The sequence below is a fragment of the Lampris incognitus genome, chromosome 10, assembly GCF_029633865.1.
Source record: "Lampris incognitus isolate fLamInc1 chromosome 10, fLamInc1.hap2, whole genome shotgun sequence".
In the NCBI taxonomy this organism is placed as follows: Eukaryota; Metazoa; Chordata; class Actinopteri; order Lampriformes; family Lampridae; genus Lampris; species Lampris incognitus.
The window spans coordinates 21,994,704-22,020,434 of NC_079220.1; the positions used below are offsets into that span (position 1 = coordinate 21,994,704).

The 25,731-nt window shown below is 41.7% G+C and overlaps 1 protein-coding gene across 6 annotated transcripts in view; it reads right to left on the reverse strand.

Annotated features, from left to right (window-relative positions):
• The window catches only part of med15 (mediator complex subunit 15), a 37,836-nt gene extending 12,759 nt beyond the window's left edge, over positions 1–25,077 (reverse strand). For 2 of the 6 annotated variants that reach the window (XM_056287424.1, XM_056287430.1), the window contains exons 1-10: positions 24,943–25,077; positions 24,275–24,362; positions 23,983–24,034; positions 23,420–23,443; positions 23,107–23,271; positions 22,410–22,801; positions 17,471–17,875; positions 14,831–14,956; positions 2,260–2,370; positions 1,463–1,581 (exon numbers count right to left, since the gene is read on the reverse strand). In XM_056287424.1, coding sequence (XP_056143399.1) covers positions 1,463–1,581; positions 2,260–2,370; positions 14,831–14,956; positions 17,471–17,875; positions 22,410–22,801; positions 23,107–23,271; positions 23,420–23,443; positions 23,983–24,034; positions 24,275–24,362; positions 24,943–25,010 — 1,550 coding nt within the window. In that variant the 5' untranslated portion in view covers positions 25,011–25,077. The remainder of the gene's footprint in view (positions 1–1,462; positions 1,582–2,259; positions 2,371–14,830; positions 14,957–17,470; positions 17,876–22,409; positions 22,802–23,106; positions 23,272–23,419; positions 23,444–23,982; positions 24,035–24,274; positions 24,363–24,942) is intronic. The other 4 variants (XM_056287426.1, XM_056287427.1, XM_056287428.1 and 1 more) reach the window with 4 other exon arrangements.
• Between the last annotated feature and the right edge of the window lie 654 nt (positions 25,078–25,731).

Consider the following 25,731-nt stretch of genomic DNA (forward strand, 5'->3'; position numbering starts at 1 on the left):
CCACATCTTTGCCCTAAGAGGTATTAAACACTTAAACATGTTTTTTGAGCTGGAAACTGAATGAGACCACTGTACAGCGATGAACACACATCAATGCTGGTGTTAATAATGACATTTCTTACCAAATTTATAAAAATCGGCATTTCATGTGTTGAAAACGGCTCAACACGCCATCTACTGTTTTAAATCAGCCCTGAAACTTGCGAGACCAATGCTGATGTAGACTAGTCCACTGGTTGGGACTTATCTACATAATGAAATAAAAATAAATAAAGTTAACGCCCTCTAATCAGAGGTGGGTGACCCACCTCCCCCAGCCCTGCCCTTGAGTGTGAGTCTGTGAAACCGTGCTCGTTTTCAAATACATGCTGATCGAGACTCATAATTCACAGTTTACTCACTAACCTTGTGCCTTTATTACATTTTCTACCACCCTTTTGAATTTCTCTCAATTTACAGTTATAGTTATACTATTTCCTTATTTTCAATTTTGGCACAATGGTTTGGACTTATGCTTTTGACGGCTGTAGAAGCATCACCAGACAACTGGGTCAGTCGGGCTGGGCTCGCACTGCGGCGGGGGGAGCAGTCACTCCATTGCCCGCCTTTCTCCACTGCCAGAAGTCTGCAGCTTCTCTCACGGAGCCCCCTTCCATCTGCGGCGCATCCGCGTCACGTGTCTCCAGCTTTACATTCCTTGGAGTCCACATCTGTGAGGACCTTTCCTGGACATCAACCAACCAGGCCCTTGTGAAAAAGGCCCAACTACACCTGCATTTCCTAAGGAGACTGAGGAGCGCCCGTCTAGCCCAAGAAATTCTCACCAACTTCTACCACTGCACCATAGAGAGCATCCTGACCAGCTGCATCTCAGTGTGGTACAGTAACTGCACCTCAGTAGACCAGAAAGCTCTGCAGCGGGTCGTCAAGGCGGCCCAGCATATCACCGGTCCCCAGCCATTAAAGACATTTATCACAAACGCTGCCTTTGAAGGGGCCTCAGCATCAGCAGAGATCCCGCCCACCCCAACCATGGATTGTCCTCCCCCCTGTACTCTGGGAGGCGCTACAGGAGCCCCAGAGCCCACACTACCAGGCTCAAAACCAGCTTCTTTCCCCAAGCTGTTACCCACTTGAACCTGGCTACCCACTGAATGTTTGTAGATATGTTTATACTCGTGCTTTTTTTTTAAACTTATCTTTAGCCTTTAATCTTCATCTGAATATATCTTATACTATGTTTGCTATGTTTGTCTATGTCTATGTTGCACTGTTTGGCAAAGCCGCAGCCCTGATTTTGTTTTTAACATGTGCCTGCACATTGTTTTTAATGACAATAAATTGAATTGAATATTGACGCCAAGTTTCAGAGTGTTAAATATTTCCTTAAATGGATGTGGAAGGTTTTTGAATGAATCTATGATAAGGATAATTAACTACCCCACACCACTTCAACTTTTACCTGGCTGAGTTGGGCTGTGAGGTGGGGGGCTGGGGTGATGGCTGTGGAGGGGGAGGCATGGACTGAGGTGTCTGCACCTGCACTGGGGAGGGCGATGACATCATCTGATGTTGTTGAACCTGTGAATGCAAATGGACAGAGGAGAGAAAGGATCAGCAAATCACAAGAGAAGAGCCCAGGGCAGCTATCACTGGAGTCAATAAGGAACTGAGCTACACCCAGTTTCAACACATACTCCAGGATTGAGCATTGGAAGATGGCCAGGATGCTAACCTTCACCACCCTTGCCAACCAGGATCAGCAACGAACCAATCATCCACTTTGGCTGCTGAACCCCAAAATCCAAGAGCAGTCTTTGCCACTTTGCCATTCAAATTGGATTTTAAGGAAGGAGAACAAGCAGCTACTCTGAATGCACCTGACTGTTCACCTGCCCATGCAGAAGACCAATCACTGACCACACACATTGTTAAGGGACAACACCACATTCCCAAGTCAAGCTTGGATTATTACATTGCTATCTGTCAATTCTAGCCACGAGAACACATTTGACCGGTGAGCAAGTGAAGGGTGACCATCACAACAGAGAGATCAGGGAGGGAGTTAAGGGTGGTTGTAGGAGGGGGTGGGGGTAGAGTATTAGAAGCTGGCACATAGAAGCACACCATGGGCAACTGGTACACACCACTGGCAGGGAGGATGATGAACTCCACCTGGCAGGGATCACTGTGGGGGTTCAGGAGGGAAAAGGTAGGGAGGGCAGGAGAGTTCCCCCACCCTGGCTGAGGGGTAAATACCTGTGGCATCTGCTGTCCTCCCATTGCAGCAGGGTTTGAAGGTGGTATGGCAGGGTTCGGGGCGGGGCGGGTCAACCGGGTTGGAATTTGCATCCCGGGGCGGATCATCATCTTCGGAGGAGGACAGAGGGGACACAACAGGACATGTCACAAGCAAAAACAAGAAAGTAAATAAAAATAAATTGACATAAAAACAGGCAAGTGTGTAAGCAGAGATGAGGCGCACATGCAACGCTGCAGTAGCACATGAAGACATACAGGGGAAAGAAAAACACATTGCTGAGCAGTGAAAGCATGCGCGCAGATTCACATGTGTCGACAACCGTCACCCCCACAGACAAACGTTTGTATTGCTGACTCCAATAGAGGGTGGGATGTGGCTTAGGGCATTGTTAATCAGCAAAATCTGCTAACCACACAACCTTGTATGGTGGTTGCTAAGATGGTTATTTCTGATGTGGGAAGTGAACCCCGCTGACCCATTTGTGGACCATGTCAAAGCTCACAGTAATAGACAGGGTAGTTCTTTTGACAGCACCATAGAAGGCTGTAATGAAGTCCTTTATTAGTTACCAATTAGGACTGGGTCTTTCTGAAATTTTTTTCTTCTTTTAATCAGACTAGCTTAAAAAAAACCTACCTTTTGCACAAACCTTAGGCATTCGTGTTGTGATAAAGTTATTTCTTTTCTGTGTAACATTTATTCAAGTAATCACACCGCTTAAGAGATTTACTCAAATGTTGAGGAGGATTTGAGTTGTTACTATAATTATCAAACAAAAACTCCAGATCAGGGCAGTATCAAACATCAGTACACTACAAGCAGGCGATTGATTGAAGGCCAGAAGCCTGACGCATAACATCCACAGCACCAATACCACCATTTTATTTTTGTTTTGTTTCTTTCTTTTTTTTTTATTTCATCAGTCTGTCATTTCTACTATTATCAGTCAAGTTTTGTTCTGTTCTCTACAAGTTTCGTTCTGTTCTCTACATTTTTTATTTGAACAACTATCATACTTGAACATTTCATCAGTTTTTCAGGTCAGTACACCTTGAAATTCACAAAACAACTACCTCCTTAAGCTAAACTTTATGTAGCACGAGTGTGATGAGTTTTGTTAACAGATTTGAGTGTTCAGGATCGAGTTTAAAAAGTGTGGGAGTGTAGAGCTGCGAACAGCGGCACTCTTAGAAAATAGTGATTGTCATGTTGTGAGCTACAGACAGCATTTACATTTCTATGGGGCCCTGAACACCTGGTCTGACACCTGCATGGGGTTATTTCTGTTAATATGACGCTTATAAGATTTGTGAACAAGTTCATTGCAGAAATGTACTTAGTTAAAGTTTAAGGCATGAATCCTCAATTCTGTGAGTTTGAATCAAACTGATATTTTGAGTTAATTAACATTCCCGACATGGCGTCTAGCATGTTTTGGAATGAGAAGTCTTAATCTGCGAAAAGAGTTCAAAGTGAAAGCATGTGGATTTATATTGCTCAGTGAATTAATAGTGTATGTAAGGTGAAACTTTGAGTTGATTTAATTGCATTATGTGACAGTAGCAATGGAATCAGTACAGATGTTGAAAAGACATACTTGAACAAATAGTAATGTTCATTTGGTTTAAAGAGTGGTGAAACTGACAAGTTAAAAGGGAGACGCCACGGTTCCTCTTACTCAGTCCCGTGTGACGGTTTCTCCACAGAGTGCGGTGCAAAACATAGACTGTACCTTACTGAAACTAAGCAAGAACAGTGAACCAATCAATGGACATCGAATCAAAAAATAGAGACACTAATGCACTAGGGAAAGTTTTGAATATTTATTTCATGTTTTCAAATTTTGTAATAACCGGAGGAAAATTTGCGCAATGCACCATTTTTTTACATTTGGGGGGGGGGGGACATGCCGCACCTCGGGCCCCGCGCGGACGAAGAGAAGGAACAGTGAGAAAAGGAAACTCGAAAGGAGAGGAAAGCGGAGAGAAAGGGGAGGGGGACAGAGTGAGCAGAGCCGCGAGAAGACACCGGGTAAAACCGGCTTGATCACGAGCTGCTCACGCCCATCCTGATCCACCCCCCACAAACCGCTGCCACCATCCTTTACGTCCTTACTCTCGCCAGCCTCCCCACCTCGGCAGAAGGAGTCAGAGGAAATGTTCAAAGGAATGAAGACACAAATCATGCATTTCTCTTCCCAATTTTCCTCTGAGGGGAGGGCAAAAACCCCCACCTTAGGAGACCTGGACACAACACCACCTGGGCTCATTGGTTCCGCTCTTCTCTTTCCTAATAAACTAAGGCTTCTCACAACAAATGTGAAATTAATTACTTTAGGTTTTGACCCCACTACTTAACTGTTTTGTTATTACAACTAGCAAAATAAAGTACTCAACAATACTTAAAATAGTTTTATACATGACAACATTTATGGCGGCACAGTGGCGCAGTGGTTAGCGCGGTCACCTCACAGCAAGAAGGTCCTGGGTCAGAGCCCCAGGGTAGTCCAACCTCGGGGGTCTTCCCGGGTCGTCCTCTGTGTGGAGTTTGCATGTTCTCTCCATGTCTGCGTGAGTTTCCTATGGGTGCACCGGTTTCCTCTCCCAGACTAAAGACATGTAGGTCAAGTGAATCGGCCATACGAAATTGTCCCTAGGTAGGTGTATGTGTGTGTGTGTGTGTGTGTGTGTGTGTGTGTGTGTGTGTGTGTGTGTGTGTGTGTGTGTGTGTGTGTGTGTGTGTGTGTGTGTGTGTGTCGGCCCTGTGATGGCCTCGCGGCCTGTCCAGGGTGTCTCCCCACCTGACGCCCAATGACTGCTGGGATAGGCTCCAGCATCCCTGCGACCCTGAGAGGAGGATAAGCGGTTTGGATAATGGATGGATGGATCATACTTGTTTTAACAACCACTGAGGACAGTTTTATGTTCATAACAGCAATTATATGCACCGTAAAAGAAGGCCGACTACTGAAGTTAAATGAATAAGCATATTAGAAAATTGGGCTGGCATGAAGTGGCTGCGGTGGATGGTTAGAAATTGAGTTTTGACAATCCCACACATTTAAACACAAGCCTTGGTTACATTAGCCAATGCCAATACTGTTTTTGATTTTCTATTGAAACTGTAACCAAGCTGTTACAGATCATAATTACAGCGCTCCAGACTGTGACCAAAATGGCCACACATATAGAAAGTGTGCGAATTAAAATTTCACATGGTCAGGCGTCTGGGTAGCGTAGCGGTCTACTATTCCGTTTCCTACCAACACGAGGATCCCGGTTCGAATACCCATGTTACCTCCGGCTTGGTCAGGCATCCCTACAGACACGATTGGCCGTGTTTGCAGGTAGGAAGCCGGATGTGGGTATGTCTCCTGGTCACCGCACTAGCACCTCCTCTGGTCGGTCGGGGCGCCTGTTCGGGGGAGGAGTAACGGGGGAATGGCGTGATCTTCCCACGCACTACGAACTGGGGGGAATGGCGTGATCTTCCCATGTGCTACATCCCCTGGTGAAACTCCTCACTGCCAGGTGAAAAGAAGCGGCTGGCGACTCCACATGTATCAGAGGAGGCATATGGTAGTCTGCAGCCCTCACGGGATCGGCAGAGGGGCTGGAGCAGCGACCGGGACAGCTTGGAAGAGTGGGGTAATTGGCCAAGTACAACTGGGAAGAAAAGGGTGGCGGTGAGCCAAACACTTTTTTTTTTCACGCGGTCACATTTGTGTGAGTGCCACAAATTCACGAATGCAAGAGTGGGCAGCATTTAGACTCTGGTGCAGCTCACAATGCCCCCACTGTTCCGCAGGTAATTACACCAGGGGCACGGAGATCGGCCAGTTCTTTTATTAAATTCATATCAAAGTCAAAAAGCCACCAGTCAATGGCGTACAGGCTAGCAATCCCCCCCACTATGCAAATTAAGACAACTATTCATCAGGATGCACGGCCATTGATTAATACTATGCTGTAAAAAAAAAAAAAAAAAAAGGTGCAACCAAATCATGTGCTGGTGCAATCAACTGAGAAAGCTGGTAGCACCAGTGCTACCAGTGGAAAGGTTAGTCTGGAGCCCTGAATATGCATGTAGAAAAACATACCCATGAGGAAGAATTGTTTTAACTTTTTCATTTAACATTTTTCTCTAGGGTTTCTAACTTTTGACAATACAAAACCAACTAAATGTAGGATTTCACAGTCACAGTTTCAACCATGTCTCAAATGGACTGTGGCTAGAAATGGAACTTTTATGGCAAGTGTTTGCATGCGTGGGCCAAAAGGGATGGCAGCTGCCACCCTTCCTAAAATGTCTTTCCACCCCACCATGCATCCCAGATATAGAGATCAAACAACAAGTGTGACTTCTGCTGTGGTTGAACTGAGCATTATATTTCAAAACTTAAATGAAATAGTGTCAGTATCTCATGATCCATTTCAGAACAGAACAGCCAATTTTGAACAAGTGTTTAAGTCACATTTTAGCGATTTTAATATCATTAGTTTTAGTCTCGTTTTAGTCTACGAAAACTACAGTAGTTTAGTCACAAAACATTCATGGGTCCAATCCTAAATAACTTTTCCCTGAAACTTTCTCATGAAAGTATCAGTGACTGGCTGTCAGGGTTGGGAAGGTTACTTTGGAAATGTGATAGGTTACAGATTACTAGTTACCCTACTTAAAATGTAATAAGTAATGTAACTATGTAAATTACTTAATCAAAGTAATGTAACTTGTTACATTTCATTACTTTTTGATTACTTTCTAATTTTCCAAATGTTTTCAACTGTTAACCGTTTTCAAATGTTTAAACCAGGCAATGTTAACCTTACAGTAGTACTCAACACTGATTACTGTCAAACTTCTTTCAAAGTCCTTCATCATCACTTGAATTAAGATTATAATAATTTAATTTTAGAGCACAGCCACCACAAAGTCAGACTTCAGTACATTTTTACTTCCAGATTATTCGGAGGTCATATACAGATTTAAAATCATAACAAAAATGGTTGAATAGCTATGATACTGTTTTTAAAACCGTAACACAAATCTTAACATAGCTATGGCACTGTTTTTAAACCATGAAACATTGGCATCAAACATTTTACAGAAGTCAAAGACTGGGAAAAAATCAGTTAATCTCAAAAAATAAATCATATACACAGCCCTTAATATGAAATAAAACAATTATTGAATAAGCGCGTGTCCTATTCTTGTTGGATTGTGTTCTCTGGGTTTGTGTGTGTGTGTATGTGTGTGTGCTATCTCTGTCTGCCAATAATCAAACTTGAAATAGAACAATAGACACAGTAGCTAAGTGTCAAGACAAAGAAAACCATGAAACATTGGCGTCTAACATTTTACAGCAGTCAATGCAATGGGGAAAAAAAATCACTGCCAAAAATCAAACTGGAAAATAGAGCGCTAGATAAAGTAGCTAAGTGTCCACACCATACATCAGTCCTCATGGGTTAGGTCACTGGGACAGTGCTGTTTGTTGTAACGGAGCAGTAGGACCTGTTCCATGTGGTCACCACTCATTCTGTTTTGAGATGAGGTCAAAAGATTGCCTCCATGGCTAAAAAGACGGTCCACAGGAACACTGGAGGGCAGTGTGGTGTTGTATTTGACAAAAAGCCTCTTAACTGTTGGAAATGCCTTAAGAGACTTCAGGTTGTTATCTGAATCTTCTAAGTACCGTCTGACTTCATCGTGAGTTGTGCCATCAGATGATGATCTGGCATTATGAAAGACAAAAAAATGTTCATCTGACTCAACAGATGAGTTGTCATCTCTCATTGCAGCCGAACTCTGTTGTTGTTCCAGAGCAATAGTTTCCTGCAGAAGGGTTCTCCTCATGTCATCTCTCTTCTCAGGGCTAAGCCAGCATAAACGGAACTCTGGCAGGGTTGTGGTCGCCATCTTTGCTTCATGGCTGGTCAACACCGATCCGAAGCGCTCTCCTATGGCCTCAATGATAGTGGTCGTGATGTGTGCAGTATAAATCAAATGAGGCAGCTTTTCAGACAGCTTTGTCTTGAGGCTCAGCAAAGTAGGGATTAAAAATCCTAGATAACATTTGTTCTCACCCTGGAGAATGTCGATGGCAACAGCTAGAGGCTGCAGAACCTCAGTGTACTCTTTTAGGAATACAGACTCTTGTGGGTGAAACCTCGGGACGTCAAGCTCATCACAAATCTCCCTCAGCTTGTCTTCTGGGAGCCCTACAACTTTTGTAATAGCCCTGTACTCTGAGTTCCATCTAGTGACTGATGGAACAGTCAAATACATGTTGGCAATCTCCTGAATGACTTCTGTGGCTAATGAAGATCTATGCACTTTGTTCCAGATAGATGAGCATTTAGCCATGGCACTTCTGTATAGCTTACATGATGGCCCATTTGATGCTGCTTTGTAAATCTCATTGGTAGCAATCAGATTTAATGTATGAGCAGAACAGCACTGATGTTGTGGAAGAAAAAACTGCTCCTCATCTCCCTCTTCCTGATGAAGACCACTGATGTCAAAAAATCTCACTCCATCACTGTGATCATCTGACTCATCTTCACTTACACCAAACTCAAGGAATACCTTTACAAAATTACTTCCACTGTCAGTCACAGTGGATTTGACTTTGTTTTGAATCTTGTACTCTGCATGGATTTCATTCAGTTTTGCTGCAATTGCATCATAGGTGTGTCGACCTTTGAGGCATGTGCATGCCAATGCTGCGGAATGTCTCTCCAGTGTGTCTTTGTCAATCCAATGACATATCACTCCAAAGAAACTGCGGTTTTGTGCCGACCAAATGTTTGCTGTGGTGCAGACAGTGTCCACATTAATAAGCTTGGAGGTTACAGATTCCTTCATTGCAGCAAACTCTCTATCAATGCGCTGCATCAGGGTTTTTTGACACATCACTTTCTTCCCGCCACTGATTCCCTCAATCAATTTTCGGAATGACGGCTGCTCCACCAATGAAAAGCACTGTACGTCATCAACCACAAAGTTGAATACCAGTTTGTTCACACATTGCTGTGACACGCTGAGCCCTGCCTCGATCCTTGCTCGCTTCAAAGGGGGTTGTGAAGCCACTTGGGTAGAAGAGCTTGCCGATTCATCTTCCGTCATATCAGACTGACTTGATGTTGTGTTTTGCATCAATAGAGTCCTTGGGTGTTTTCTCTAAAAAAAAATAGATAGTTATATTTAGTTATATTTAAGAGAAACAAACAATTATAGATCATTATACTGTAATTAAAAACATGATGATTTGTTCTCTATAAAAATACTAATATCCAACTGATATCAAAACAGGACAGAATATAAAAATTGAGTAAAAATCTAAATTCTGTTCTTTTTACCACTGTGTGTGTGTATGTGTGTGTGTGTGTGTGTGTGTGTGTGTGTGTGTGTGGGGAAAACATGTGCTACCATATAGGCCTAATATTGATTTCTCACTAATAGAAGCAAGAATAGCAACATTCTAGCTTCATACTCACTGGCAACCCAGATAAACTCCCCCAGTGTAGCTGTCATAACATGCATGTTATCATTGTTTTTTTTAATAAAGTTATATTCCATATAAAATACTGTTTAGACTAAATGGCCAATCGTTGTAACGTGTGTTCTAGTTAAATAGCTATATTTTGGAGGTCAAAACAGGACAAACTCATAGAGATTTGTCCACTAGGTGGCGCTTCCGGTTTACATCCATGGGACAAAAGTTTCAAACCTTTGAGAAAATATGGTTACTTTTTCTTCTGAACACAGTTCTTGCATCAGAAACAATATGAAAATGCAGCAGATTGTGTCATCCTTCAATCTACTGGAGTCACTTTTCAATTGAAAATCACGCAATAGCCTAAACACTACCTTTACAAAAGACACTCGAAATTAAAATGGGTTAGCAGTAAGGTTGCGTCACCCAGGGGAGTCTGTTGGTGCCGCTAGAATTTTCACAACCCAGTGACCTCGCCTCACGAGTCAATAATGTATACGATACAATGCAGAAATAACTGTAATATTAGATCTCATATAGGTAACCAACATCCTTACTCAAGGAGGAAAAACGTTAGCTATATTCTGTCAAAGGGTTCGTAAATGGAAGTGTCTTGGCTGTGCAAAAGACGTCTTTAGCTAGCTAGCACACTAGCTAATTTTTAATGGAGATTAACATCGTTAAATATAAACTACTGGACATGCACCAAGCAAAATATAGAGCTAAAATACATCTTGAATACACATTAGTAGCATGGTGTGGCAGGCGGGAGGTAGGCAGTGCTTTCCCTACTTTATTTAATGTGACTGCTTGCAGTAACTGTATAGATAGGCTACATACCTGCAGATGTTTCTCAGGTTTGACATGGAAACTTTCGACGTCGATAAAATTTTTACAGCTGGTAAACATATCTTGTATTTGCACTGTTATGTTCGAGCCCTTTTCTGATTTATAAATAAAATGTTTTTTAAATTTCCAGCTGGAACGTGTTTTTCTCCGTAGACATGGCCACTCTCAGACAGGCTGTTTAGCATTGAGCGGCAATGTGGATTGATTTAATTGGCAGACTTGGGGCGCTGCAAATTCAAACAAGAGAACTGATCAAAAAGCATCAGAACAGCATCAAACGGCTTTACTAAATGGTCTTGACTGGAAATGGCAAAAGAAGGCATTGGGCACATCAAAAAATGCAAAGCAACAAAATGAATTTTATTCAACATATAGCCTAAGCTTTTTACAGAAAATATTCAGATGTAACCCCTTTGTAATCATCAACATTTTCATAAGTAACTGTAATTTAATTACAAATTTTTTCCTCAGTAACTGTAACGGATTACAGTTACATTTATTTTGTAATTAAATTCCGTAACGCCGTTACATGTAACTAGTTACTCCCCAACACTGCTGGCTGTCCAGCATCGCAGTTCACAGGCCAAACAAGCTGTGTGGGATGAAAATCAGTAGAAATAACACAAATAACTTGGCAGTTGCAAGCATACAGTCCTGAAATTCATGCACTGGCAAACACGGCTAGAGTACTGCCCCACATTTTGACGGCATTTGTGTTTTTTCCCATTTTCGCGCCACAGCTTGTTTTGCTTGGTGTCGTTATCAAGAATCATTTCTCTATTTTCCTCTGAAAACACGGCCGTGGCAGCAGGAACATAATTATGTGCCAACTAGTAACTTTTTATGGATTCATAGCTGTCTGCTGCATTATTCCTGGTCAGAACATTATCCGATCATGTACCTGTATTGCAAACATTGCACCATTATGTGCATGCTAATGATTGGATCCCCTCAATCGCCTTACCACCTTTCAACATGCATTATAAATACTGTCCAAGGTGATTCCTCTTTTATCACTGGATTAAAAAATTCACACCACTCAATTGTCCAATCTTCTATTTCCGATATTTCCATCTTGCTTTTATTCATTGATGAAAATGCCATTATATTTTGCCATTTTTTGTCAAAAAAGGTGAGTTTTTGTTTTGTAGGCTAATCCTCTTGTTTTCATTATAGAAAGTGTCATTCAAGAGCATTTTTTTTGTCATAGATTCCACCAACAAAATTACCATTGACTGAAACAAATGCCAACAACATCCATAATATAATTATTTTATCAATGCAAGATGGCAAATGTGATATCCTTCTCATTGTCCCAGTCAGTTCACCTGCCAGCCAGCTAGTGGCAGCAGATAAGGATCACATACATCACTCAGCAACCAAGCAAATGAAAGTATATAGTGCAGTGAGATTTGCAATTTTATATGGCTAAGAAGTTTTAAAAGGACAATTTATACGGTAATTATACTGTCTACAACTTCTACTACTTTTGACTGCTTCTGTTTGGGGTCACCACAGCAGATCATCTGTTTCCATTTCTTCCTGTCCTCTGCATCTTCCTCTGTCACACCAGCCACCTGCATGTCCTCTCTCACCACATCCATAAACCTCCTCTTCGGCCTACCTCTTTTTCTCTTCCCTGGCAGCTCCATATCCAGCATCCTTCTCCCAATATACCCAACATCTCTCCTCCACACATTTCCAAACCATCTTAATGTTGCCTCTCTTGCTTTGTCACCAAACCATCCAACTTGAGCGGTCCCTCTAATATAATCATTCCTAATCCTGTCCTTCTTCACTCCCAGTGAAAATCTTTACATGCAGTATTTATACTGTAAAATAGCAAAGTAAGCAGCATTGTGAAAAATACAGTATTTTGTTAATTTTGCATTAAATTTAGCAATCACAAAAAAATGTAGGGACGGTCTGATATAGCTTGATGGCAGACTGGCCCATCACCTGGGTTAAAGACACTAATTCTACAGAGACTTTTCGGAGGAAAGACATCTTCAAAGCACTGCTTTTTGTCAGTATAAAAACATACTGATTGCATTTAGCCATTATCTGTTGTGCTAAACACAATAACAACACTTTGCTGGATAACATAACGCTATCACTACCAGAACTAAGTCCACTAGATTGACTGTGGCAATATAAGTAATTCAGGGTGGATAAACATCTCATGGGGTGTGTTGTCCGAACAGATGTTATGCATCTCCAAAAACAATACAGTCGAACTAAAAACCCATCATTCCTTAAAAGGGAATACCTCAGAGCATGCAAACACACGACGCTCAAGTAGTTCTGTTTATGTGTGAGAAAACACACACACACACACACACACACACACACACACACACACACACACACAGCCTTCCCTCTGATTTATCAAGCCAACACCACTGCTGCCAGCGAAGTATATAAATAAAAATTAGATTTATAGTTAAGCCAAATTTTCGTGTGAAGGCCCAATGTTAAAAGTTTGTGCTTGTCACCTGATGCCAACCTGCAATAGGGCCAAAATTAAAACCATAACTGATCAGCTATAAATGGATTATCAGAGGAAACACTGGCTGGTAAACGCATACACACACACTTAAAGATAAATGCTGACTAGAAGGGCTCTCCAAGCTATCCAAGCTTTGGATATTCAGTGCATTTTCCCAACAAATATCCAAATATTCATTCTAAATTATTTAGTCAATAAAAACAAATCAAGGTCTAAAATAAGTGAAGGATAATGAATGCAGTCACAGTCATTTGTTCCCTTTTAATATTTTTCTGCTGACTGAAAAAGTGACAAAATAGCATATTTTTGAAGAGTTTGGGAACAGTAAAATGGGGAGGGCTAAAAACAGCTTTTCCAAAATGTTACCCCCACCCCCAAATCTCAGTTTGTCACAGCTGCCATAAGAGTCAAGTACTCTTAAGAATGCACAACAGAGATCAGTATGCGTCACCACCAAGTTAAAATTCCAGCAAGACAGATGTTGCAATTATATGCAATTATATATCAACTTGAAAACAAAACGCAATCCTCTTCTGAAGATAGCATAATTGTCATTAAGTCATCATGCTAGCAAGCCAGACAACATCCAAATGAGCCAAGTCGTTCTGAACACAGTTTGTATTTCAATGAAAAACAGAACAGCAGAGTAATGAAATGAATATAACTTGCAGAGAAGACTATTGCATCCTACACAGAAGCAGTGATTCTTAAAGGAGCAATAGGCAGCCGCTGATTTTGGGCAGAACTTAGAAATATTTTTAAATCCTTAAACCAAATTCGACACCGCCCTTCCCAATCAGAAAGCATCAGGATGCCTCCAAAGCCGCACCCCGAAAACACATGCACGCGCCGGACACACCAGAGAAAACTAACTTTATTATTATAATGAACATAGACAACGTGTCTATTGTTAGCGCTCACAGCTGTCAAGCTAGCATGTTATTATTATTATAACCGGCCTTTGTGTACGCGCAACTGTTACGCGCATAACAAATGCACGTGTCACTGAGGGTTTGATAGACAGCTCGCTTGTTCCAATCATTTGACTTGGTCGTTTGTTTGATTGGATTTCGTTGTTTTAGCTCCTGCCCCTTACAGGAATGATGGATTTTTTTCATTTCGGTGTCAAACGTCTTATTTTTTTGAGTACTATCGATTACTGTCGAGATATAATAAGAAATTTAAAATTTTGCCAAAAATCGGCGGCCGCCTATAGCTCCTTTAATGCACGTATGTGAGAAAGGGAGTGGAATTTCAGCATGACACCTGCATACATGTCATCTATTTTCCAGACTCATTAGTTTATAAAGAGAATGAGGACAACAGGCTACACTACAGGAAAGTTAATCAAGATACTCTATAAAAAAAAAACTCCTAACGTGGCTGTCCAGGGAAAATAAAATAAAGCATCTGAATAATGAAACTATGTCTGAGCTAGCCCTACAAGAAATTAACACCAGCGAAATATTTCTCAGTTCTGTCAAACATTTCAACAATTACTTGGAGGACGTATTCCATTCTAAACATACTTGTGACTAGTAACGTAACTACAATGGAAGGTTAATTTTGAGGTGGGCTTGCTGAGACTGGTAGAAAACACCAATTCATTTCCTACCCTGCAAACACACACACACACACACACACACACACACACACACACACACACACACACACACACACACACACACTAGAGCTTGCAGGGTGCTCTTACCGGGCCAGGTCCGGCTGCAGCTGCAGCAAGCTGGGCCTGTGCTGCTGCCTGCTGGGCCTGATGCTGCTGCTGCTGCTGCTGCTGCTGTTGCTGTTGTTGCTGCTGTTGCTGCAAGGCTGCTCTGGCCTGCTTTCCAAAATACACACACGCGCACACACACACACACACACACACACACACACACACACACACACACACACACAAAGCAAGCAGAGGGTTGTGTAAGCACAAACTCTTGGAGATTGACACTGTGTTTACTGGAGTATTTGACTAGAGCTTTAATTATTATTCTTCATTTTTATTCCTTTCATTCTTTTTTTTTTTTTGATTTTGAGATACTTTATTGATCCCCATAACCCATCCTAGCCGTGCTGCCCACTTGACTGTTGTAGACTAGTGCATGTAGGTTAGATACCTAACTGACACAGGCAGTTTATCTTCTGTTACCATTGACAGTTCTGGATACTGTTGCCCTAAATGTTACTTAGATGGGGGGGACATTAAAATTGAAATTTATCCTTGCCTATGTTATATTATGCCCGGTTAATAAATTAGTTTGGGTATTTCATTTTCTTTTTTTTTGTCTTTTCCACTGTTTGAGTCTGATTGCTACTGCACATTTCCGTTTCCCTATGGGGTTGAAGAAGGTTCATCTTATTTTATCCCAGGGCCGGGAATTTCAAGGCACCTCATGATTCAATTTCGAGTCAAATATCTATGATTTGACTATGATTGACTGCATTGATGCATCAGGGCAATTCAATTTCACTGAAGTTAAAATTAATCTTTTCTAGGGGCGTCCAGGTAAAGTGGCAGTCTATTCCCTTGCCTGCCAACATGGGGCTCTCCGGTTCGAATCCCTGTATTATCTCCAGCTTGGTCGGGCATCCCTACAGACACAATTGGCCGTGTCTGTGAGTAGGAAGCCAGATGTGGGTATGTGCCCTGGTTGCTGCACTAGCACCTCCTCTGGTCGGTCGAGGCGCCTGTTCGGGGGAGAAGAGGAACAGGGGGGAATAGTGTGATCCTCCCACATGCTACAGTCGGTCAGGCGCTTGTTCAGGGGGGAGGGGGAACTGGGGGGAATAGTGTGATCCACGCGCTACGTCGTCCCCCTGGCAAAACTCCTCAGTCAGGTGAAAAGAAGTGGCTGGCGACTCCACATGTATCAGAGGAGGCATGTGGTAGTCTGCAGCCCGATCTCCCCAGATCGGCAGAGGGGGTGGAGCAATAACTAGTACGGCTTGGAAGGGTGAGGTAATTGGCCAGATACAACTGGGGAGAAAAATGGGGAAGAAAAAAAAAACCCAAATTTTTTTTTTCCGTACAAAATAATGGAATATAAAATCCATGATTAAAATAATCTGATCGTGACAAGAGTCTGTTGCGATGGAAGTGTGAGTGTCACATGTGACTGTCACCCTACATCCTACCTGAGTGATTCTTTGACTTGAGCCTTTGTCTAATAATAGAAAAAGGGTTTCTCTGTATCAGTGAAACAACATGAAGAGGGAATGTTGTCTTCACTCAATGAAATGCAACATACAGATCTAGCCATGGCAACCAGTCTTCAACAACAAGTACAGGTGCATATTTTCAGACAATAAAAATTGGCAAGGAGCTTGTCAAGTCAAGCTTGAGATTCACCTTGCCCATTCAGACGTGGTGGCAAATTTTTACATTTCAATCACCTGCAACAGCAACAGACCAGGTTTCTTTCAACTGCGCGTGATGATGAATTTCTCTCATTCATAATATTGATAAAATACTTGGAAACTTGTGGCACAGTTTGCATAAAGTTTGGCTTTTCACAAGATCAATTTCCCTTGACTTTCACTAAAACCAAAACATGTCCACACACTTGATCCAACATTGGAGGGGGCTGAACAAATATTCATCTCCTCTCAGTGTCTTCAGTGTTTACCTCTGTGCTTGTAGAGCACAGAGGTAAACACATGGCAAGTTTATTTTTCCACAATATGTAACCCCATCAAATTAGTTGTGTGTGTGTGTGTGTGTGTGTGTGTGTGTGTGTGTGTGTGTGTGTGTGTGTGTGTGTGTATATATATATATATATTCATATATATAAAAAAATAAAGTTAACAAGGCCTAAATTACATATAGTTATTAAAAAACAAAAAACAGCTATAAATGCTATGTCATACTTCGTGGAAGAAAAAAAATCTAATTATTTAAACTTGCATATCAACTCAGAATCATAATAGAAAGAATCATGATGCATCTATAGATGCAATTTATGCTTCCTGCAGTTACTACTAATGGTTATTTTTTTGTAGCATGTGCATGTTAATAGAGCATCTGGGTACAGCTAGGTGTAACTGATAGTTATTACTGGGCCTCTGGGTATAGCTGGGTACTAGAATTTAATACCAAATTCTATTGCGTATAATCCGATACCATTATGCACAACAAAAGGTGTGGCGGAGGATTTGTAGTACACAATTAGGATGTCCCCCAAAAGTGGCAGAAGGCAAAAATACCAGCTATCAATGGTATTAAAAAGGTTGCAACACCAGCATAATAGAGGTACCACTATTAAAAAAAAAAAAGAAAGAAAGAAAAAAGCCTAGCTTCAGCTTCTCCTTAATACTAGCAGAGTTTCATTCCCCTTTTGTTTACCTGCAGGGCTTGTATCTTGAGGTGCTGTTGCTGCTGTTGGTTAAGGGAGCTGATAGATACGTGCTGAGCAGGGGGCATCTGGCCAGCCAGGGACTGGGGGGCCATGCCAGGTTGCTGCTGTTGCTGCTGGGAGTGGGGGGGAAGCTGGCCAGTCTGGGGTTGAGACTGAGCCTGGACCTGCTGCTGCTGGACCATGTGCTGGATGGACTGGGCCTGGGCCTGGGCCTGTGCTTGGGCCTGAGCTTGGGCCTGGGCCTGAGCTTGAGCTTGGGCCTGGGCCTGGGCCTGGGCCTGAGCTTGAGCCTGGGCGTGCTGCTGCTGGAGCTGGAGCTGAACTATCTGCTGTTGCTGTTGGAGTCTTGACGGGTGCATCTGAGGACGCAGGGTGGAGAATGGAGAGTGTATCTAAATAGAAGGGGCACAGGCGGGCTGGTTAAGGACTTTGGTTCAACATGAGACATTCACCTTCTGAGGAAAAAAACAAAGACCCATTAGGCAGTTAATAACCTGTTAGTTAAATAATTATAATCTTCAACTATTAAGTTAGCTAACTTAATCTTCAACCATTCAGAGGCACAGTCCAGGGCCCATACAAGAGTGGTATAATTTTATTAGCATCATGGATATATAAAGATTTACATCTTTTAAATCTAATTTTCACCATTCTATTTCAGTAACTGATTTTCAAACCACTTTTTTACCTCTACATATTATCGCATTTTAACTACATTATTAAAAACAATGTAAAAAAAGGAAATCAACATAGCAATGAGTATTGAGATGCATCATTTAACAGGCCTGTAGCACATATTTTTTAAATTCTGGGTTTTTCCATTATTTCCATTTCATTATTTCCATGACCATGAGAAACATGAATAACTCATTACACAGCTCACCACCCAAAACAAACAATGGCTTTCCTTTATAATTTTGTTTTTAGGACAACTAGGACATCCTTGTTGATTCCATGTAAAACAACCATGAAAGACCACTGCACTTCATTTTGCTTAAACTTTCTCTCCCACAAGTTTTGGTATTCAACATTAAACGAGTCCTACCAATCAATGGCAGCATGTGTTCATATAATTACAGAGGCACTAGAAAGTTTGTGAACCCTTTAGAATTTTCTGTATTTCTGCATCAATTTGACCTAAATGTGATCAAATCTTTATCAAAGTCCTAAAACTAGACAGAGAACCCAATTTAAAAAAAAACACAAAAAAACACAAAAAAAATGTACTTTTCCATTTATTTAGTGAGCAAAATGATTCCAGAGTAAATATCTTTGTTGAAGAAACTATGTGATCCTCTAGGATTGTGAATTCATGGGCGAACTCACACTAGGCATGGTTACCTTGTACCGTCCTCGAAGAGGACAAGTCATTCAAACAGCATGCTTCATTATAGAACAAATATGATAAAATATCATAAATATATGAGTGGGAAGATGGCGGCACGAACTCACGTTTGCAGCGGCCTCACCCAGTACCAGTGTGGGAAGATGGCGGCGCGAACTTAACATTTACGGTGGCCTCACCCAGTGCCGTCCATGCAATGTCTTTGTCCGCATCTGGGTTTGTGTCTTCATCTGATGGCTGGGAGAGCTGGCGCTGGGTCAGCTGGGGGAGCTTGGTCTGCTACATCCTGTGGGCCGGGGATCACGGCCCGGCCCGAAGAGGAAACAGCGAGGGGGTTGCGGGGCAGGCTAAGCTAACTGCTAGCCCATGCAGACCAGCAGCTCCGATAACGCCAAGGACGGTCTGGCGGCAGCCTCACCTAGGATTGACTGTGTTTTTGGTGTCGCCGTGTGGAGTGCGGTGTGTCGAAGGTGTCTGGCTGGGAGAGCTGGCATTGGATCAGTTGGGGGAGCCTGGTCTGCTGCATCCAGTGGGCCCAAGGACCACCGCCCTGCCTGGAGCTGCGCCCGAAAAGGAAACACCAAGGGCGGTCTGACAGGATGCGGAAGCGGGGCAGACTAAGCTAACTGCTAGCCCATGCAGACGGCAGTTCTGACAGTCATCCTGGCTGGCATTCGCTCTCTTGGACAGTGAATTTTTTTTTTTTTTTTTTTTTTTTTTTTTTTTGTAGTTTGTATATATGTGTTCTTGTAGGTTTTGGATAGGTCTTTGTCTTAGTGTCGCACTGCTGTGGGTTGGGGGAAATGACAAATAAATGTTCCTGAATGTTCCTGAGTTTTGCTTTTTTAAGGACCAGATGAAGTTTTTGGTGTTTTTGGTAAAAGTAATTAACTGGACTGCTGGAGTGGAAAGAAACTGAGAGAACTGACATAATTGTAGCTGCAGCAAGGACATTTCTGGGTGTTGAAGGAGTTTCTACTAGAGAAGGTGTGCAGCAGCTGCTGAGAGAGGCTTTTAGTCCCTCTCAGAAACCTGTAACCAGTTTAATTGAGAAGACGTTAGTTTTTTTTTTAAGTAAATAAACATTTTGATCCACTCGCCATTCTAGTTGGTGGAAGTAATGCACCAAATCGTTGTTTGCCAACCGCCAATAAACCTAAAAAAGAAGAAAGTCTGGTCTTCACCAAACAAGTTTGTGGATGGTTGTCATGCTTCAATCAAAGGACATTTCTGAAGACCTTAGAAAAAAAGTTGTTGATGCTCAACAGGCTGGAAATGGTTACAAAACTTTTTCTACCATGCAATGACAAAATAAAGTAGTTTTCTTTCTTTAAAGATTTTGTCCTCCACCAGTCCACTGTCAGGCAGATGGTGTACAAATGAAAGAAATTCAACACTATTGTTAGTCTCCCCTGGAGTGGTCATTAAACAATAATCACTCCAAAAGCAAGATGTATAATATTCTGGGAGGTCACACAGACACCTGGGTTAACATCTTAGGATCTACAGGCCTCTCTTGCATTGGCTAAGGCCAGTGTTCATGAGTCTACCTTCAAGTAAATGCTGAACAAGAACAGCATCTTGGAGAGCCACTGCTCTCCAAGATCATTGCTGTCCGTCTAAAGTTTGCAAAAGACCATGTGGATGAACCAGAAGGCTAAAGGAGGAATGTTCTGTGGACAGATGAGTCCAAAATTTAACTTTTGGTTTAAATGAGAAGTGTTATGTTTTGCGAAAACCAAACATTGCATTCAAACCTACGAACCTCATCCCAACCATGATGCATGGTGGTGGCAGTATCATGGTTTGGGGCCGCTTTACTACCTTTGGACCATTATTAATGGAACTATAAATGCTGGATTGGACCAAAAAAAATCTACAGGAAAATGTCAAGGTGTGAGTCTGTGAATTGAAGCTCAACAGAAAGTAGGTCATGCAGCACAACGATGACCCTAAACATACGAGTCAGTCTACCAATAAATAGTTAAAGCAAAAGAAATTTAATGTTTTGGAATGGCCGAGTCAAAGTCCTGACCTTAATCCAATCGAAACATTGTGGAGGGACCTGGAGAGAGCAGTTCATGCAAGGAAGCCCACCAACATCACTGAGTTGATGCAGTTTTGTAAGGAGGAATGGGCCACAATTCCTCCAAGCCAGCGTGCAAGACTGATCAACAGTAACCGCAAACATTGCTGCACAAGGGGTTCACACCAGTTACCAAAGGCAAAGGTTCACAAACTTTTTCCAATAAAGATATTTAATGTTGGATAATTTTGCTCAATAAATAAATGAAATGGTGTGCGTGTGTGTATATATATATATATATATATATATATATATATATATATATATATATATATATATTGTTTTTTTGTATTGGTGTAATTGGGTTTTCTTTATCTCATTTTAGGACTTGGATGAAGATTTGATCACAATGTAAGTCAAATTTATGTAGAAACTTTCTAGAACCACTATATGAAACAAAATGATGTTACTCATTTGAAAACAGGAGTTGATAACACCATTTTTTTAAACTTCTTTTATATGTCACAGTTGTGCTGGTGGCACAGCACTTTTTTAAGAATATCAGGTCATTAGGTTAAAGATTTGCAACCCCTTGGTGACAAGATCATAATATCTCACAACTAAAGACGAAGTTCACAACCAATGATGAAGGGTCAGTAACTGCGCTCAAGACTTGGGTTGGGTATCAAGAACTGGTTCCACTTACCGGTTCCAAATTTCAAAGAACCAACTGAGCTTTAAATACGCTTATCAAATGCTGAAAGCTAATTTTCAGTCATATTTGCAAAACTGGTGAAATGTAAAATTTTTAGGCAACGTCTAGGTGCGACCCTTTTCCAAATCACTGGTTATATCATCCATCAACAGAACCTTGAAGCAAAAACACACATGTGGCCATGCTTCATTAAAGAAAACAGTGATATTACAAAAGGCAATTAGTGCAGTAAGATTAATTTCATGCAAGGAAGCAACCACCTCCAACGTGGCAAAGCATTTACTGTAGGTTGGTGTTAGGTATGCATTGTTTTCAATGTATTTCCCAGTCTCAGTCATCACAATGCCCCAGATTTACCTAGCACAACTACCATGAGATTCGAACTCAGCACCTACTTCACACAAATAGTGGACATCCAACTTTTATATAACAAGATAGGAAATTATTTTCACATCTACTGTATATTTCCTTAGATACTTGTTTACTGAGCAAACTCCATTAACCACTGCAATAAAAGGGCAGATGAGCATGGAGTAGATGAATGAGTGGTGACAAAACTTGTCAAAAAGGGGGTTCTATTACTTATTTTGAATTTTAGTTTCCTTTGTTTGAGTAGGCAATACTCATTATTAAATTTCTGCCATTTATAAGATATTCATGGGATCTGTCCTGTTATGTTGTGTGCGTTTCATCCAACCAAGTCCAGTTCAGTATATGTCTAAACTAATTTGGCCAATAAAACACATTCTGAGTTAGATTGTAAATTTAGGGAACAGTTTTGGAACAACAGTGTGTCACCCTCTTGACAAATATACAGGAATGGATTTGTCTTCTCCCTACTTGGTTCTGCTGTTGCTGGTTCTGGGCTTGCTGTTGCTGGTTCTGGTGGTGCTGCTGTTGCAGCTGCTGCAGCTTCAGATGCTGCTGGACCTGGAACTGCTGCTGCATGGCGGCATTCTGCTGCTGTTGCTGCTGCTGCTGTTGCTGTTGCATAGCAACACTTTGCTGTTGCTGGGCCTGCTGCATAGCAACATTCTGCTGTTGCTGGGCCTGCTGCATAGCAACATTCTGCTGCTGCTGCTGCTGCTGCTGCTGCTGCTGCTGCTGCTGCTGCTGCTGCTGCTGCTGTTGCTGCTGCTGCTGTTGGGCCTGCTGGAACTGCTGGAACTGGATAGACTGTTGCTGCTGCGCCTGAACAATCTGCTGCATCTGCATTTGGCCTGGACCTCCTACTGCACAGCAGGAGAGAGAGAGAGAAAGAAAGAGAAGCGAAAGAGAAAGTTGTAGATACAGAAAAAGACAAGAGAGCGAGGAAGAGACAAGGAAGAAGAGATACATCCTACAGCTGAGAACCAGTTAGTCAGCTTTAGCAATGTTTATCTGGAAAAACACAATGGCCACACGCTGTAGACTAAACTCACTCTAAACCAAACCAAGCAAATTATGTAAGTGCTTAAGTAGGCGGGTCAGATGCAGCCAGCATGGGAGAGTAGTGCATAAACAGCCAACAAACGCCACATGGAGGAAACACACTCACTGGCTTGTGGGTTTCCAGCCACACCTGCCATGGCATGCTGGCCTATCTGCATCTGCCCCATTGGCCCCATGCCACCCATCGGCGGACCGGTGGGGCGAGGCCCCATGCCAATGCCACCTGGGCCCCCTCCAACCCCTGTCAGGTTAGTCAGGGCATTCATGGGATCTAGCAGAAGGGTAGACAACAGACAATATTACGCAGCTCAAACATGCATGGCAGAACACTAACGAGTTCAGTTCTAGTAGTGGACAGAAGGCAGCAAAGAAAAGTAAATAAAAGTCAAACTTAAAAAACAAATCTCAACACTGCTTACCTGGAGCCCCATGTGCCTTCTTGTCTGTAAAAAACAAATAATTTAAATTTTAACTGTTCAAAATTGAACTGCATTTAGTGCCAGCTTCGGAAACAAATATAGATAAGGCTTAGAAATATTTGTTTAAATTTTGTAATTTACACTGTGCTCTTTGGTCTTCATACTAGTAACCTCTTTGTACAATCAAAATATGACTTGCAATATCTGGACAACCAAGGAGTGCACCTGGGCAATCACATTTTAGTTGCCTAGAGGAAGACCACATTCACCTTTTAATTGTCCGCCTCTGAAATGGCACACAATTCTCTAGCAACTTTCACCTTTACCAAATATTTATGAATACGCTTACAAAAGACTTTTTGATTATTTATGATTGTAACTTACAAATTAAAATACGTTATCATATATACCAAATATTGTTCACCACTATTCTGCTTGAAGTTTCAACAATAGTCGATCACATTCCAATTTTGCTGGGAGGGTACAAACTTATGTATTTTGAGTGTCAGGAACTGATTTCTTCTCATTATTAACTCCCATGCACATAGAAGGTTAATACTTACGAATATCTCTGAAGTGTATAATTAATCTCGCAACCAAAGACAAATATTCCTCCTGGGAAAAAAGGAGCACTATATTTACTAAAACAACAGATGGCATATCATAACCAGTACACTGAAAAGGGCTATAAATTTGCTAGTGCTGCAGCAAAACACAAATGGCAAAACCAAAGCCAGCTATTGTGATTAGCCTTAAACTGACATATAACAGATATAAAATATCTGCCAATATTTCTACTTGGAAAATGCTTGGTTGTAACTGGTTCATTATCCAGCGTGTTACAGTGTTCCTTACTCTTGATTTTGCTTTGACATAAACGTGATTCTCCATGTCGTTGCTGGACTTGGTGTGTGCGGTGCCCGCCTTTCTCATAGCATCTTCACTAAAATGAGAGAAACGAAAATAATATATATGGCTGTGTAGAAAAGTTATCGTGTAAATTAAAAAAACAAGTTAAGCAAATACTCCTACACTAGCAATCATACAACATATCAAATCTCACATACTCTGAACTGAACTGAATATTCCTAAACTGAGGGTGTCACCTCTCTATTATAGGGCGTTAATGACGAATCGATTACCAGATCGATCTAATCGGTACGGTTAAAATGCTTAGACGCTAATTCGCAGTACTGGTTGGTGCGCACGAAACGATGGAATTAAAGAGGATAAAACATGCTAACGAAATATTAGCTAGCTATTAGCGTTAGCTTCGGCCAAAATACCCCGACTATCGCAAAAAAAAACCCGCAATAACACAACCTCTCGATATCTTGTTAATGTCACATGATGAATACCTTTAATATATCGTATCAAGAAACATTTATCACGACTTAAAAAACAAGCATAATGCTGACATTAGCTCGGCGTGAACTTAGGTTAACGGTTAGCTAACATTATGGTAAAAAAAACCACGATCGTGGGTGTGCTTTATTTCAAAACACTTTTATAAAGTGCCTCACATTTGAGCAACAACTTTTTGCCTGAACTGGGGGCTCCTCCAGTCACTGTCTGCTCCGGCGACGTCCATTGCAAAAAAATTAATTTTAAAGAAATACAAAGGTCCTTGCTTCTTAATTTTGGTGTTTTACGCAGACTTCCTTCTACTTCTTCTTCTTCGTCTTTTGTTTTTTTACGGCTGGCATCCTTAACGTCGCATTACTGCCATCTTCTGGTTTTAACTGTTTCAATTTGCAACGCTCCTTTCCTCCCGACTGAATGATCCCGTTTTACTCAAGAAATTAAACAGTATGTTGTACTTTACCCTATATTCCCATATTCTACTACTACTTTAGGCTGCTCCCGTTAGGGGTCGCATCATCCGTTTCCATCTCTTCCTGTACGCTGCATCTTCCTCTGTCATGCCAACCACCTGCATGTCCTCCCTCATCACATCCATCAATCAATCAAGTTGCATTTTATATAGCGCTTTTCCTCCTCTGTTTCTCTCTCTGAGGTTTCTCCCTATTTTTTCTCCCTGTTAAGGGGAGTTTTTTTTTTAGGGAGTTGTTCCTTATCCGATGAGAGGGTCTAAGGACAGGATGTTGTGTTGGCCTATACAAATAAAGTAGACTTGACTTGACTTCTAGCTGCAACAGCCACTCAAAGTGCATCCATAAACCCCCTCTTTGCCTTCCTCTTTTCCTCTTGCCTGGCAACTCCAGCTTCAGCATCCTTCTCCCAAAATACCCAGCATCTCTCCTCCGCACATGTCCAAATCATCTCAATCTTTCCTCTCTTACTTTGTCTCC